Source organism: Erinaceus europaeus, chromosome 2, assembly GCF_950295315.1.
Source record: "Erinaceus europaeus chromosome 2, mEriEur2.1, whole genome shotgun sequence".
Lineage (NCBI taxonomy): Eukaryota > Metazoa > Chordata > Mammalia > Eulipotyphla > Erinaceidae > Erinaceus > Erinaceus europaeus.
Genome location: NC_080163.1, coordinates 2,908,647 through 2,925,247, shown reverse-complemented (window position 1 = coordinate 2,925,247; position 16,601 = coordinate 2,908,647). Strand labels below are relative to the sequence as shown.

General features: G+C 51.7%; 1 protein-coding gene across 2 annotated transcripts; it reads right to left on the bottom strand.

Annotated features, from left to right (window-relative positions):
• Positions 1 to 4,478: 4,478 nt before the first annotated feature.
• SYNGR4 (synaptogyrin 4) lies at positions 4,479 to 16,505 on the bottom strand. Of its 2 annotated transcripts, none has more exons than XM_060173680.1 (5): positions 16,443 to 16,505; positions 15,104 to 15,276; positions 8,366 to 8,597; positions 6,507 to 6,643; positions 4,479 to 4,752 (listed from the first exon to the last, which is right to left on the bottom strand). In XM_060173680.1, exons 2-5 carry the CDS (start codon positions 15,194 to 15,196, stop codon positions 4,516 to 4,518), a joined length of 699 nt encoding a protein of 232 aa, XP_060029663.1. In that variant the 5' UTR covers positions 15,197 to 15,276; positions 16,443 to 16,505; the 3' UTR covers positions 4,479 to 4,515. The 2 variants fall into 2 exon arrangements, with proteins under 2 accessions (XP_060029663.1, XP_007536321.1); XM_007536259.2 differs by having other exon boundaries at positions 16,356 to 16,491.
• Between the last annotated feature and the right edge of the window lie 96 nt (positions 16,506 to 16,601).

The window sequence follows — 16,601 nt, the reverse complement described above, 5'->3', positions numbered from 1 at the left end:
GGCATTACACTTACCAAAGTGGTGCCCTGCTTTCTCTTTTCCCCCAGTAATACATTTTTAAAAGATATTTTTATTGGGGGCTGGGTGGTAGCACACCCAGTTAAGTGCACATAGTACTAAGTGCAAGGACCTGGGTTCAAGCCCCTGCTCTCCACCTGCAGTGGGTCCACTTCAGAGCAGTGGAGCAGGGCTGCAGGTGTCTTTCTCTCTCCCTCTCTATCTCCCCTTCCTCTCTCAATTTCTCTCTGTCCTGTCCAATAACGTGAAAAAAATGGCCACCAGGAATAGTGGATTCATAGTGGATTCATGGAGTCCCAGTGGTAACCCTGGAGGCAAAATAAATAAAGGAAGAAAGAAAGAAAGAAGAAAAATAACATATATATTAATGAGAGAAACAGATACAGAAAGAAAGACCAGAGAGAGCACTGTTCAGCTCTGGCTGATGGTGGTGCTGGGGACTGAACTTGGGACCTCAAGAGCCTTAGGCATGAGTCTTTGCATCACCATTATGCTCTCTCCAGCCTGAAATTAATATTGTTTAAACTCTGATGATTCTCCTAGTCTTGGCACCAGACTTCCCTTGCACGTCTCAGGTTGCAGGGGGCCTTCCAGAACCCCAGATGACTGCCGCCCTACCCCTGATCCCCCACACCCCCGCCAATGCTGCTGCATTTTGTTGAACAAATGAACTGTTTTCTTTTTTAGAAAGAAAAGAATCAGTTGTCAGTCTTTGAAAAACAGATTTCCACATTGAAATCTGGGATTCTGGCTTCCTGTGAAACAGAATCTGTCAGCCTGACAATTTGGGGTCCTCATTTCTGGGCGGCAGCCGGTGGCTGGGGCTGAACAGAGGGAACGTCAGCTTTTCACCACATTCCCTGGTGTCACTGCTTATTACCAGTGGGTGCTCTTGGTTCTGCGGAGCTCAAAGGAATGTGAAGGGCGTGGGCTGGGGGAGGGGGTGATGCCCCCAGCAAAGTACACACCCTGCTGTGCGTGAAGCCCTGGGTTTGAGTCCCAATAACCACACAGGGGCCCGGCAGACGGCACTATGGGGGCTCTGTGGATAGTTGAGCAGTGCTGTGGGGGTCTCTCCTTTCTTTTAAAAGTCAATTTATTTGTTAATGAGAGAGAAGGGGAGGGAAAGGGAGAGAACTAGAATTGGAGCTTCACTCTGGCATATAAGACTCAAGACTGAAATGAGGACCTTCTGCTTGAAATTCCAATGCTTCATCCACTGCACCACCTCCCAGGCCCCATTCTCTCTATCTCTCTCTCCCTCCACCTCCCTCTCTCTCTCTCTCTCCATGTATATATATATATATACTTTTCCTTATTGGATAGAGACAACCAGAAATTGAGAGGGAAGGGGGTGATAGGAAGAGAGACAGAGAGACCCCTGCAGCCTTGCTTCACCACTCGGAAAGCTTTCCCCATGCAGGGGGGGACCAGGGGCTTGAACCTGGGTCCTTGCGCACTGTAACATGCACTCAACCAGGTGCACTGCCACCCAGTCCCTCTCTTAATATATTTTATTTTTTTTAAGCAGTAGCCTGAGGGAAAAAAAAATATATATATTTTTTATTTTAATATTTTTTATTTATTATTGGATGGAGACAGAAATTGAGAGGGGAGGGGGAGATAAGACAGGAAGAGAGACAGACACCTGCAGCCCTGCTTCACCACTTGTGAAGCTTTCCCCCTGCAGGTGGGGTCCAGGGCTTGAACCCGGGTCCCTGTTCACTGTAATGTGAACACTTAACCAGGTGCACCACCGCCTGGCCTTATTACTTTATCTATTTTAGATAGAGACAGAGAAATTGAGAGATATCTGCAACACTGCTTCACCACATAGGAAGATTCCCCCCTGCAGATGGGGACTGGAGACTTGAACCCGGGCCCTTACACACTGTAATGTGTGTGCTCAATCAGGTGTACTATCTCCGAGCCCCTATTTCCTAAAATAGAGAATGAACATAATCTGCCCACAATGGGTGAAACTGGACTCAAGCCCTGAGGTTCCAGCCTAGGAGCTGGTGTGCTTAGGCACCACTATGGGGGTTTTCAACTGCCTCTGCCTTTTCTTTTTTTTTTTTAATCATAGTGACAGAGAGGCAGAGAGAGAGAGAGAGAGAAAACACAGCACCAAAGCTTCCTTCAATGCTGTGAGAGTTAGGCTCAAGTCTCAGTCTTGTACATGGTTAAGCAGCACACTACCAAGTGAGTTATTTCACTGGCTTCCCCTCCCGACCTCCCGCCTTCTCTCTTTCTCTTTATTTCTTTTTCCTTTTCTTTTTTTTTTCCCTCCAGGGTTACCACTGAGTGAGCACTTGGTGTCTGCCCTACGAATCCACTGCTCCTGGAGGCCATTTTTCCCATTTTGTTGCCCTTGTTGTTGTCGGATAGGACAGAGAGACATGGAGAGAGGAGGGGAAGACAGAAAGGGGGAGAGAAAGACAGACACCTGCAGACCTGCTTCACCCCTTGTGAATCGACTCCCTCCCCCCCCCCAGGTGGGGAGCCGGGAGCTCTAACCCGAATCCTTATGCTGAACCTTACGCTTTGCGCCATGTGCACTTAACCCACTGTGCTACCGCCCAGCCCCCATTTTCTTTTTTTTTTAACCAGATCCCTGCTCAGCTCTGGCTTTTAGTGGTTTGAGGGCTTGAACCTGGGACTTTGGAGCCTCAGGCATGCAAAGTGTCTTTGCATAACCATTATGCTATCTACCTTCTGCTCCTCTTCTTTTTCCTTTTATTTTTTTTTTTCAACTTGGTAGTGGAGGGGGTGAGCCCCAGGCCCTGTACCTCTACAGAACCACAGAGCGCCTGCCAGCGCCAGAGAATTTATCTGTGTACTCAAGAGGGAGACAGAGGAGGGTCTCCATGTGGGGCCGTGGGCTTGAACCTGGGTGTTTGTAAGTGGTAGTGAGCACTCTTATTGAGCTGTATTCTGGGGTGGGGAGTGGGTGAGGGGTGTTGCATGCAATTAAGCACACACATACTACCACAAGAGCCCTGGTTGGGCCCCGGTCCTCACTTGCAAGGGGGAAGCTTCACCAGCTGTGAATCAGGTCTGCAGGTGTTTCTCTTCTTCTCTCCCTCTCTATCTCCCCCTCCTCTCTCAATTTCTATCTATCCTACCTAAATAAAATAAAGGAAAAAAAAAAAAAGGAAAAAATGGTGGCTGGGAGTAGAGGGTTGATAGGACCGGCATTGAGCCCCAGCAATAGCCCTGGCAAATAAATAATAGTAATAATAATAATGGAGGGGGGAAGTAATTATAGAGGGGTGGGCGGTGGGGTACCTGGTTGAGTGCACGTGTTCTTTCCTGTGCTCCAGGAGCCTGCAGTGGGGGAGCTTCCCACTGCAGGGCTGCAGGTGTCTGTCTGTCTCCTTTCCCCGTCCCCCTGCCAACTCTGACCTACGGTGGTGCTGGGGATTGAACCTGGGACCTCAGAACCTCAGGCATGAAAGTTGTTTTTGTAATCATTATGCATCTTCCCCAGCCCTGTTTCTCATTTCTATCGCCCTCTCTTCTCTCAATTTCTGTCCTATCCAATAAAATAGAAAAAAAAAAAAAAAGGAAAAAGTGACCTCCAGGAGGGTGGATTCCTAGTGCTGGCACTGAGCCCAACAATAATCCTGGTGGCCAAAAAGAAAAAAAAAAGTCTTTTCTGAGACAGAGATTAGAGACCAGAGCACTGCTCAGCTCTGGCTTAGGGTGATGCTGGGGATTAAACCTGGGCGCTTGGAGTTTCAGGCAGGAGCGTCTAGTCCGCACTATGTCTGTCCTCAGGCTCTCCCTCTCCCTCTCCCTCCCACTCTCCCCCCCTCCCCAGAGGAAGCATGTTCTCTCATGGTTTACTAGGGGTCTTGTTGAACCCACCCTCCTCACAACCCCCAAAGCCCAGGAGTGAGGCAGGCCTGGAAGCAGTGTCCAACACAGACAGCCACCACCTCCATGCTGCCGCTGACACGGTGGCTTCCAGGTAGAGTCCCAGACTTGGTGGGGAGATGGGACCGACCCCCTTACAGAGACTCCTGGCCACTGCAGGTGACCTGGAACAGGCTGTCCAGGGTAGCCCTGGGGGAGTAGGGTCCCAGAGAGGGAGAAGTGGGGGCAAACGTCACTCCAGCAGCCCATCTGCCAACACCCAGTCTGGACACGGGAGGACAGCTCGGGGCCTCCAATCCTTCTGGCCTCGCCCTCTTGAAGCAACAGGGAGGAATGTGGGTCTGGAGAGGGGCAGCTATGGGGGCCTTCCACGCCTTCACTGCCCCCCACCCCCACCACCAATCCAGCTCCTGGCTCCTTGGGGGGCAGAAGACTTGAAGATTAGAATGAAGGAACTCCAGCCTCCAGGCAGAGGTTCGACCGGCGGTGAGACAACTGGTTGGCTCTCTTGCCACCCAGGCTGGTGTGAAGGTTCGGGTGGAGGGTGTCTGGGACCCAGAGAGGACAGACTCGGGCAGGAGCAGGGGGAGACATGTTTACTGGCCTGGAGGCGGTTGCTCAGTTGTCGTCAGGCATCATGACCAGGCGGGGGCCCTTGGGGTTGGTCAAATGGGGGGATAGAGAGGAGGTGGAGTAGGTCAGGCTGGTGGGACCAGGGGTGGGTGTGTGGATGGGGCTGGCGGCTGAAGGTGGTGACAGGCTGGTCAGTATCACGCCCCCCTCGTCCAGGGAGCGCTTGTAGGGGACCGGGTCCTTGCTGCGGAGGTCCTGGAAGGCCAGGTAGGCCTGGAACATCTGTGGGCAGAGAAGAGAGGAGGGTTGGCTCAGCAGGACAGAGGAGGACAGGGGGCAAAGGATGGGTCCTGAGGGTGGGCTTCACCCGTGTAAAGATTCCTTTCCCAGGGAGTCGGGCGGTAGTGCAGTGGGTTAAGCGCATGTGGTGTGAAGTGCAAGGACTGGTGTGAGGATCCCGGTTCGAGCCCCCGGCTCCCCACTTGCAGGGGCGTTGCTTCACAGGCGGTGAAGCAGGTCTGCAGGTGTCTGTCTCTCTCTCCCCCTCTCTGTCTTCCCCTCCTCTCTCCATTTCTCTCTGTCCTAGCTAACAATGACAGCAATTACAACAACAATAAAAACAAAAACAAGGGCAACAAAAGGGAAACAAATAAACATTAAAAAAAAGATAAAAAAAAAAAAAAAAGATCCCTTCCCCTTTCTCCCTTCCACCCTTCCTTTCTTTCTCTCTTTTAAAAAAATATGTAGCTTTATTTATTTGATAGACAGAAAGCAAGAGGGTAGGGGGAGAGAGAATGGGAGAGAGACAGAGAGCCACCTGTAGCTCTGCTTCACCACTTGCAAAGCTTCCACATGAGGACTGGGGGCTCGAACCTGGGTCCTCGCTCATTATAATATGCACGCTCAACCAGCTGTGCTACTACCGGCTCCCTTTATCTATCTTTCTGCCTTTCTTCCTTCCTTCCTTCCTTCCTTCCTTCCTTCCTTCATTTCCTTCCTTGCTTCCTTCCTCTTTCTTTATTCTTTTTAAAAAATATTTATGTATTTCCTTTTGTTGCTTGTGTTGTTTTATTGTTAGAGTCATTGTTGTTATTGATGTCGTTGTTGTTGGGTAGGACACAGAGACATGGAGAGAGGAGGGGAAGACAGAGAGGGGGAGAGAAAGATAGACACCTGCAGACCTGCTTCACCGCCTGGGAAGCGTCTCCCCTGCAGGCGGGGAGCCAGGGGCTCGAACCGGGATCCTTATGCTGGTCCTGGCGCTTTGCACCGCGTGCGCTTAACCCGCCGCGCCACCGCCGGACTCCCCTGCTTCTCCCTTCTTTCTTTCCTTTTTCTGCTGTCACTGTTGGGGCTTCACTGCTCTGGGATGACTTTTTCAGACCGAGAGAGATGGTGCACCTAGTAGAGTGTGCACATTCCCATGAGCAAGGACCCAGTCCCCAGCTGCAGGTGCGGACAAGTTACACAAATAGAGAAAGCCAGGATGCAGGCGTCTCTCCTTCTCACTCCTTTTTAAAAATTTATTTATTTATTTATTTATTTATTTTTACCAGAGCACTGCTCAGCTCTGGCTTATGGTGGTGCAGGGGGATTGAACCTGGGACTTTGGAGCCTCAGGCATGAGAGTCTGTCTGCATAGCCATTATGCTGTCTGCCCTCCGCCCTTCTCACTCCTTTGTATCTCTCTATCTCCCCTTCCCCTCTCAGATTTCTCTGTCTCTTATTTTGCCCCAGTGATAACTATGGTAGCACTAAAAAAAACATAAATAAATAGAAACAAAAGGAGGAAAAAGAAAAGAAAAAGACAGGGAGAGACACAGCACTGAAGCTTCCCCCACGTAGTGAGGCCTCCTGCTGAGTTCTCCTGCCACCCCAGGGACGCCTGCTGCTCTTTCTGCCCACCGGAGTCAAGAAAGGGACCTTCAGGGGCCCCGGGCCCGGAGGACTCTCCCCTGTCCCTCTACCCCTGGCCTGAGGCCCCCCTTCAGGAAAGCTCCAGGGCACTCTCCCATGCACTGTGGAGGGATCCTCACCCAGGAGAAGACGGAGAAGAAGGTGAAGGCGATGGCGGCCTTGGCGGAGCTGCTCCCCAGGGTGAACTGTTTGGGTGAATGCTGCCACTGGCTCACCAGGAAACAGAAGCCCCCAAACCAGACGGCTGTCCAGAGCACTGAGGGGTCACAGACGGGAGCGAGACTGAGGGCTGTCAGGGGTCCCTACCCCACCCTCCCTCACGAAATACAGGGGTTGTGTGGCCCAAGATGGGGGCACCACCCACACAGGGCTGTGGACATCTGAATCCATTGGAATTTGAGGCCTGGGGACTGGAAAGACAGCATAGTGGTTCTGCAAGAGACTTTCCTGCCTAAGGCTCTGAGGTCCCAGGTTCAATCCCCAGCACCACCACCAGCCAGAGCTGAGTAGTGCTTTGGGATAAATATATATTACATATTATATATTATATATTATCCGCCCGGGAGGTGGTGCAGTGGTTAGAGCCTTGGACTTCAAAGCATGAGGTCCCAAGCTGGGTCCCCAGCATCACATATGCCAGGATGATGCCCTCATCTTTCCCCTCGTGTCAATAAATAAATGTGTCCTTTATAAATTAAATGTTATAGGACTGGCAAGACAGCTCACTTGAGTAGTCCATCTGCTTTGCCATGTGCTCAATCCAGGTTCAAGCCTGGCGTCTTCACTGCATTGAAGGAAGCATTGGTGATCTCTCTCTCTCTCTGTTTCTGTGTGTGTGCGTGTCTGCTTCTCTCTCTACCCTCCATCTTTTAAAAAAATACATTATTTATTTATTTATTTTAACGAGAAAGGTACAAACAGAGAGATAAAGGCCAGAGCCCTGCTTAGTTCTGATTGATGGTGGTGCTGGAGATTGAACCTGGGACCTCAGTCTCAGGCATGAGAGGCTTGCAGAACAATTATGCTGTCTCCCCTGCCCTCCCCACCCCCCCAGCTGAGAAAGTCAGCTCAGCAATGAGGCCCCAGAAACAAGAAAGCAAATAATACATTTTTAAAAATGTGGGAGTCGGGCACAGCGGGTTAAATGAATGTGGCGCAAAGTGCAAGGACCGGCTTTAAAGATCCCAGTTCAAGCCACCGGCTCCCTACCTACAGGGGAGTCGCTTCACAAGCGGTGAAGCAGATTTGCAGGTGTCTTTCTCTCCCCCTCCCTGTCTTCCCCTCCTCTCTCCATTGCTCTCTTTCCTATCCAACAACCACGACAACAATAATAACTACAACAATAAAACAACAAGGGCAACAAAAGGGAATAAGCAAATAAATAGATATTTTTAAAAAATGCTCCCCACCTGCAGGGGTGAAGCTTCAGGAGCGGTGAAGCAATTACTGCAGATGTCTCTCTCTATTTCTCCCTCCCCTCTCAATTCCTCTGTCCTATAAAAATAATAATAATAAAAAAAAAAAAAGACAAGCAGGAGCCATGTAGTCACTATGCAGGCACCAGCCTCAGCGATAACCTGGTGGCAAAACAGAAACAAAAAGTGTAGCCAGGAAGGTGGTGACGCAGGTGACGGACCTGCCTTGCACTGCAGGAGGCCCTGAGTTCTATCCCCACCCGGTGTCCCGGCGCCCCGACGCCCCGGCGCCCCGCACCACGTGAGAGCATGGAGGAATGCATTTCCCACTGGAGTTTCCAGTGGACACAATACGACACAGAACTCTGGTGGTGGGAACTGTGCGAAATAGATTATGCCTGTTATCTCATAATTGTGTAAAACAATGTTAAATCACTAATAAAAATAATCTTAATAAAACTAAGAACTCTGATTAAAAAAAAAAAGATTAGGGGGCAGTGGGGTCCCAGTGGTAAGTCTAGGGGCCACCTCCCCAGGCTCAGCAGCTGGGCGGCGGGGCTCACCGGCCACCCCAAGGTCCAGCAGCTGCAGGCCCGGCTTGAGGCGGGCGGCGCGGCCCCAGCGCGCGTCCAGCAGCAGGAAGAGCAGGCAGCACAGGAAGGCCAGCACGCCAGCGCCCACCGCGAAACGACACGTCGCCAGGCCGCCGCCCAGCACGCAGTGCAGCTGCGCCGAATCTGTCTGGTTCTGGAAGCCGTCGGTCAGCAGGGTGGAGAAGATGACGAGGGAGAAGACCTGCGCCGGCGGGGAGGGGCGGGGGGTGAGGGGGAGGATGTCTCCGTGTCTCGGAGCGGAGCAGCAGCCCCGACCCCCAGCACCCCTGCACCCCTGGCACTCCAGCCCCTGCCCTCCACGATAAGAGACCTTGCTGCCCTCTGTCATTGTATTGTTGTTTAGCTTATTTTATTTGATAGGGCAGAAAGAAATCAAGAGGAGGGGGAGACAGAGCGGGAGAGAGAGAGAGAGACATCCTCAGACCTGCTTCCCGGCTTGTGAAGTTTCCCCTGTGTAGATGGGGAGCTGTGCCTTGAACTGAGTCCTTACATGGTAACTGGCGCTCAAACAAGGACACCTGAATGATGCGCTGCTCTGCTATGTGCACCATCTAGGTATGAGCCCGGCCGCCGCTACACTGGAGAAAGCTTTGGTGCTGTGGTGAGGTAGCTCTGTCTCCCTTTAATTATTTTATTTGATAGAACAGGAAGACATGGGGGAGGGGGATAGGGAGAGAGACATCTGCAGCCCTGCTTCACCACTGGTGAAACTTTCCCGCTGCAGGTGGGGATCAGGGGCTTGAACCTGGATCATTGTGCTTGGTAATAGGTGCACTTAGCCAGGTGCACCACCTGGTCCCTTTCTCTCTCTCTCTCTCTCTCTCTCACTCCCTCTGCCTCGTTGCATCTGTCTGTCTGGAAAAGTCATTCTGGAGCAGTGAAGCCTTGGTGATAACCAGAGAGAGAGAGAGGGAAGGAGAGAGAGTAGAGCCCTCCTCCACCATCTGTGAACTCCATCCGTGCTGCTCATGGAGCCAGGGCTGGAGCCCGCGCCTTGTGCACAGGAAGTTGTGCATTCAGCCTGCTCAGCCCCCCAGGCCCCTCAGACTCATAATTTCTTGCAGACGGTAACAAATGCAGTGAGAGGCAGGGCCCCCACCAGATGTGGACGAAGCAGAGGTGTCTGTGGGGTGGGTCCAGGAAGGCTTTCCATGTGGGGGACGCCCTTTGGGGAGCTCTGCTGGGAGAGAAAAACCATGGGAGAGGAATGTTGTCTGAAGGGCAATAGGGAGCCACAGCATCACAATGTGCAAGGACTTGGGTTCAAGCCCCTGGTCCCCACCCACTGGGGGGGAAGTTTCATGAGTGGCAGAGCAGTGCTGCAGGCCTCTCTTATCTCTCCCTCTTTGTCTCCCCTTCCCCTTTCAATTTCTCTATCTCCAATAAACTGTTAAATATGAAAAAATAATGTATTTATTTATGAGAGTGAGAGAGAGACAGGCAGACACCAGGACATCACTGACACACGAGTTGCCAAGGATTGAGCTTAGAACGTCCTGCTTCCAAATAGAATACTTTGTCCACTGTGCCAGCCACCTCCTGGGCCATTTCACATCTCTCCTTTTTTGTTTATTTATTTTGGGGTGGGGGGGGAAACAGAGAGAAACACCATAGCATCTGAGTTTTCTCCAGAGCTTTTCCACCTGCCATGTGGTTCTGGGGCAGAATTTGGGTGAACTGTCTTGTGACCTCAGAAGATAAATGTTTTAAACCACAGTTATAGTGAGCCCCACTCGCAGCCCGTGTTGAGCAGAGCTGCTCACTACGTCCAGCCTGGTTTAAGATTGGAGGCACGGACGCCAGGGAGGAGTAGGGAGTGTCTGGTCTGGGGTGGCTGTTGGGAGGCAGAGCTGGGTCAAGGGCAAGCAGAAAGGCCCATCCATCACTCCCAGCTCCCACTCCGTTCACCTGTACTGCCTCCCAGGAGCCCCACGCTGTGGCAGGGGGCTCATTCATTTCTGCGTGGCGGTGATGAATGGACACCATCCCCAGGGAGTGGGAAGAGCCAGATGCCACGGCCTCCACCAGCTGTGTGGCTGCTGGCCATCCCTGTGCCTCACTTGGACTCAGTTTCCCAAGCTGTCTCTTGGCTGTGCGGGGGCCGGGGGACTCGCCCTTGTGCTCATCCTCACGGGCCCTTTGGAGCCAGCTGTCCTCCCTCCCGAGGGCACTGAGCAGAGAGGGGGCTGCGGGTGGAGGGAGACCCACCTGCTTCCACGCCTTCTCTGGCCTGGCCCCAGGGAGGGAGCAAAGACTCATCAGTTAAGGCATCAGCTGGCAGGCGGCGAACACCAGCTGCCCAGAGACTCCCTGCCGAGGAGCTGGGCCAGGAGGGCCGAGGAAGACAGGGCCGGTGGAAGGGCAGGAGGATGCAGGCAGCGGGCAAAGTCCATGACCAAAACGTCTGGGCCTGCCCTTTGCCTGCCCACACAGCCGCACCAGCTGGGTCTGGACTCCTGGCCGTCTGCCTGTCCAAAGCAGGCTCCCATTCAGACTCCTGCAGGCCAGGTCGTGTCCTTGAGAAGTCCTGCAGCCTCTGCAAGCCTCAGTTTACCCCTGGGGGGGGGGGGTCACAAATGGGAAAGGGTGCCTAAGCCACAGTGTTGCATTGACCAGCACGGGACCTGGCAGAGGGATGTAGATGTCCTTATTCCCAGGCTAGGAAAATAGCTCAGCTCTAGGAGGCCTGAGATGTCTGGTTCCACCCCTGGAGTTGCATGGAACACAGTGACACTCTGGTTCCTCTCTCCCTCTCCCTCTCCCTCTCCCTCTCCCTCTCCCTCTCTCTCTCATCTCACATGGAATTAATTCTCTTTCTCATACGTAATAAAGTAAATATATATTTTTTAAAAAGCTCTTCTAGATGGGGAGACAGCACAATGGTTATACAAAAAGACTTTCATGCCTGAGGCCTGAGTCCCCAGGTTCAATCCCTAGCACCACCATAAGACAGAGCTGAGCATGTAGGCTCTGGTATATTTAAAAAGAGAGAGAGAGGGGTTCGGGCGATGGCGCAGTGGGTTAAGCGCATGTGGCACAAAGCGCAAGGACCGGCGTAAAGATCCTGGTTCGAGACCCCGGCTCCCCACCTGCAGGGGAGTCGCTTCACAGGCGGTGAAGCAGGTCTGCAGGTGTCTGTCTTTCTCTCCCCCTCTCTGTCTTCCTCTCCTCTCTCCATTTCTCTCTGTCCTGTCCAGCAATGAACGACATCAACAATGGCAATAATAATAACCACAACAAGGCTACAGCAACAAGGACAACAAAAGGGGGAAAAAATGGCCTCCAGCAGCGGTGGATTCATGGTGCAGGCACCGAGCCCAGCAATAACCCTGGAGGGAAAAAAAAAAAAGAGAGAGAGAGAGAGGGAGAGAGAGAGAAGAAAAGAAAAAAAAAGAGGGGCCAGGTGTTGGCGCACCTGGTTGAGCACATGTTACAATGCACGAGGAACCAGGATTGAGCCTTCAGTCTCCACCTGCAGGGGGAAAGCTTTGCAAGTAGTGAAGCAGGGTTGCAAGTGACTCTCTGTCTCTCTCCCTGTCTATCTTCCTCTTCCCTCTGATTTCTGGCTGTCTCTATCTAATAAAAAAAAAAAAAGATAATTTTAAACAATTCAGAAAAAGAAAGAATTGCTAAATGGCCAGAGAGGTAACACAGTGGTTTGCATAAAAGTAGTCTTTTGTTGTTGTTGTTGTTGTTGTAGTTAACATTGTGGTTGTTATTGATGTTGTTGGATAGGACAGAGAGAAATGGAGAGAGGAGGGGAAGACAGAGAGGGGGAGAGAAAGATAGACACCTGCAGACCTGCTTCACCGCCTGTGAAGGGACTCCCCTGCAGGTGGGGAGCCGGGGACTTGGGATCCTTATGGCAGTCCTTGCGCTTAACCAGCTGTGCTACCACCCAACTCCCAAAAGTAGTCTTCCAAAAGCCTGGGGGGGGGGAGGTTTGTGATACAGTGGGTAAAATTTTGGACCCTCAAGTGAGAGGTCCCAAGTTCAATCCCTGGCATCACATGTACCAGAGTGGTGCTCTAGTTCTCTCTCCATTCCATCATTTTTTAAAAAATATTTTATTTATTTATTAACAAGAAAGGTAGGTGGAGAGAGAGAAGGAATCAGACATCACTCTGGTACATGTGCTGCCGGGGACTGAACTTAGGACTTCATGCTTGAGAGTCCAATATCTTATCCACTGCACCATCTCCTGGATCACCATTCCATCACTAACAAACAAAATCACTTTAAAAATGTGTTCTGGGGCTGGTGAAATAGCTCACCCGGATAGCGTGCTGCTTTGCTATGTGTGCGACTCAGGCCTCCCTGCACTGAAGGAAGCTTCGGTACTGTAGTCTCTCTCTCTCTCCCCTTTTGTCTCTATTTACTTACTTATTTTGGATAGAGACAGAAATTGAGAAGAAGCGAGGTGATGATAGAGAGGGAGACAGATACATGCAGACCTGCTTCAGTGCTGTTAAATTCTCTCCCCGGGGGGTTGGGCGGTGGCGCAGTGGGTTAAGCGCACGTGGCGCCAAGCTCAGGGACCCACGTAAGGATCCCGGTTCGAGCCCCCAGCTCCCCACCTGCAGGGGAGTCGCTTCACAGGCGGTGAAGCAGGTCTGCAGGTGTCTGTCTGTCTCTCCCCCTCTCTGTCTTCCCCTCCTCTCTCCATTTCTCTCTGTCCTATCCAACAATGAACAACATCAACAATGGCAATAATAATAGCCACAACGAGGCTACAACAAGGGCAACAAAAAGGGGGAAAAAAATGGCCTCCAGGAGCGGTGGATTCGTGGTGCAGGCACCGAGCCCAGCAGTAACCCTGGAGGAAAAAATAAAAAATTCTCCCTGTAGGTGGGAGGCCTGAACCAGGGTCCTTGCACACTGTAACGTGTGCACTCAACCAGGCCCAGAGTCTTTATCTGAAAAAGTCATTATGAAGTGGTGAAGCCTCAGAGATGACCATAACGTGTTCTAATTCTTCCCTTCCCCTGGGGGAGCCTGAGGATGGATATGAGTCCCCATCAGCCAGGGGCCTGAATGCTACTTCTCTGCTTTGCTCACAAGTAGTCGACAGGCCTGGGTGCTCACAGCCACTTGGGGAAGCTTACCACTCACCAGGCCCGTGCTTTTCACATTATAAGCGTGATCATGTTTCATTTCTACAAGGTCTTGCTATTAGCAGGATCTGGGGGCCTCTTTGGTCACACTGGGGGTAGGGCAGTGGTGGTGGATGTTCAGAGAAACCAAAGTCCTTGGTCAAGGTCACACAGACACAGGCTGATCTCATAAGTGCTCAAGCCAAAAGTTGGGTTTTTTTGTTCTTGTTTTTTGCCACCAGGATTATCACTGGAACTCTCTTCTTCTCTGTGGTCATTTCTTTTTCTTTTTGATAAAGAGAGACACAGAGAGAAGGACATAGTGGTCTGGGGGGTGGCGCAATGGGTATAGCACTGGACTCTCAAGCATGAGGTCCTGAGTTCAAGCCCCAGCAGTACATGTACCCGAGTGATGTCTGGTTCTTTCTGTCTCTCCTCCTATCTTTCTCATTCATAAATAAATAAAGAAAAATCTTTTGAAAAGAGAAAGGGGGGAGAGAGAGAGGGAGAGAGAGAAGGATATACACCTACAGTACTGCTTCACTGCTTGTGAAGCTTATCTCCTAGAGGTGGGGACTGGGGGCTTTAACTAGGGCACTTTTTTAAAAAAATGATATTTGACCTTTTTTTTTTTTAACTATCTTTATTTACTGCATATAGACAACCAGAAATTGAGAGGGAAGGAGGTGACAGAGAGGGAGAGAGGTAGAAAGATACCTACAACACTGCTTCACCACTAGCAAAGCTTTCACTGCAGATGGGGACCAGGGACTTGAACCCTGGTACTTGTGTATTATAACGTGTGCTCAGCAGATGCGCACACTTTTGTTTGTTTGTTTGTTTGTTTTAATGCAATGCTGGAACCAACAAAATAGCTCATGTAGATAGTCCACCTGCTTTGTTATGCTTCTGACTCAGGTCTGGAGGAAGCTTCAGTGCTGTGGTGTCTTTTCCTCTCTCTCTCTGTCTCTGTCTTTACCTGCAAAAGTCAGACTGGAGCAGTCAAGCCCTGGCGATGACAAAAATAAATACATAAATGCAGTAATGGTCATTTTTTCTCTCATGTGCAAGGTTTCTATCAATAGGGGAAAAGTAACATAAATCATCAATGCACATTTAGGAGGCAATGCAACGGATACAACTTTGGCTTTTCAAGCATGAGGTCCTGAGTCTGAGCCCTGGTGTTGCACGCGTGTGTCCGAGTGATTACCTGGTTCTCTCTCTCCTTCTCCTCCTCCTCTCTCTCTTCCATTTATAAATAAATCTTTAAAATGCGGGGTTCAGTATTTTTTTGGCTGCTGGGGATGGGCCCATGGCTTCTTCACACATGTGGAGCATGCACTTGACTGTGGAAAAAATGGACTCACAGCACCCACTCACTTAGTAGGGCTGTTCCTTCTGGGAGACCAGCCAGGTGCACAGAAGGCTGGGGGCTGTAATTAGGGGCTCAGGAAACAGGGCTTCAGCTAGAAGTCCCCTTTGACTTCCTCTTCCCTGTGTCCCCTTACTCCCCACCTACTTCTCTGAGAGGTGAGAGGTGCTCCCCCCACCCCACCCTCCCAGGGAGGACAGTGGGGCCACAGGCAGGCCTCACCCCTGAGAAGATCCGCCCGACTGTCTTGCGTTTCTTCAGAAACTGCACGACCTCGTTGTCAGCCAAGTCCTGGAGGCTGTCTGGGATGTGCATGGCAGCTGTTCAGTTTCCAGGAACCCTGAGGAGCAGGGGTGCTGTCAGCTGGGTGTCCGGCCCACCCTGGAGCCTGGTTGCTGTAAGACAAAGACCACAGAGGGATGTTAGCACCCAGGTGGCTTTGGGGGTCCTAGGACTAGGGGGTGTAGGCCAGAGACACTAGCAGGGGGTGGAGGGAGAGGGATAGGGTTGTGTGGTCAGGATCTGCCAGTGTTCTCAAGAGCCTGGTTTTTGGGGGAGCTGCTAGGGGAAGTCCCAGAAGTGGGGGTACAGATGAAAGGGCTGCTGAGGGTTCAGGGGGTCAGGTGGTAGCACAGCTGGTTAAGTGCACCTGGTGCAAAGCACAAAGACCAGATCCCAGTTCGAGCCCCCGGCTCCCCACCTGCAGGGGAGTCGCTTCACAGGCGGTGAAGCAGGTCTGCAGGTGTCTTTCTCTCCCCCTCGCTGTCTTCCCCTCCTCTCTCCATTTCTCTCTGTCCTATCCAACAACAATGACATCAGTGGCAATGATAATAATAACCACAACAACCATAAAAACAACCAGGGTAACAAAAGGGAAAAAATGGCCTCCAGGAGCAGTGGATTCGTGGTGCAAGCACTGAGCCCCAGCAATAACCCTGGAGGCAAAAAAAAAAAAAGGGCTGCTGAGGGTTCTGTGAGTTGGGGTGCAAGCCCCTAAGAATCGCAGAAGTTTGCTTATAGGATAAGAGCTGTAACACGGGTCCTAGGAGTGGGAGGGCTGCAGGGGGTGTCAGAGATAGAGGTGCAGGGTGAGGAGACCTCAATCCATGGAGAAGAGGATGGTGAGGACAGGGATGTTAGGGTGTCACATCCCGATTCCCCTCTGAGAGAGAGCATTTCAGGGAGTGGGGGAGCCAATGTGGAGACGGGAACCCCGGAGGGAAGCTGTGCCAGAGGAACCCCTCCTAGGTTTGGGGGTGACAACACCCATCATGAAGAGCTCAGGCAGTTCAGGATACATAATTTGGGAGTTGGGGTTCATGTTCGTAGGCTAAGGGGCCTTCCCCTTGGACTTCAGTTCCATCTTCACCAGTTCTGAAGCATCTCAAGACTGAGGGGGGTTGGATGGGGGGGACAGACTCAGGAATAGGTTGTTCCCCCCCAGAATAAGGCCACACCTGGGGCACTAAGCTACCTTCTGAGAAAGAATCAGGGTCTTCCCTTTTAAAGACGTGGAATGGGGATGGTGGGGCTGGAGTCGGGGACCCGCTGGCTGACTCACCCCCACTCTGGGGGCCTGCTCTTCCTCCCGTGCCCCCCCCACCCTCACTCCTCTCCAGGTTCCGGGCGCCTCCACCTCCGCCTTCTCTGGGTTCTTCTTTTCCCGCCTTTTCACTTCTCCGCAGATGATTGGATGCTCCCAGCCCACGCCCCCTCAAGC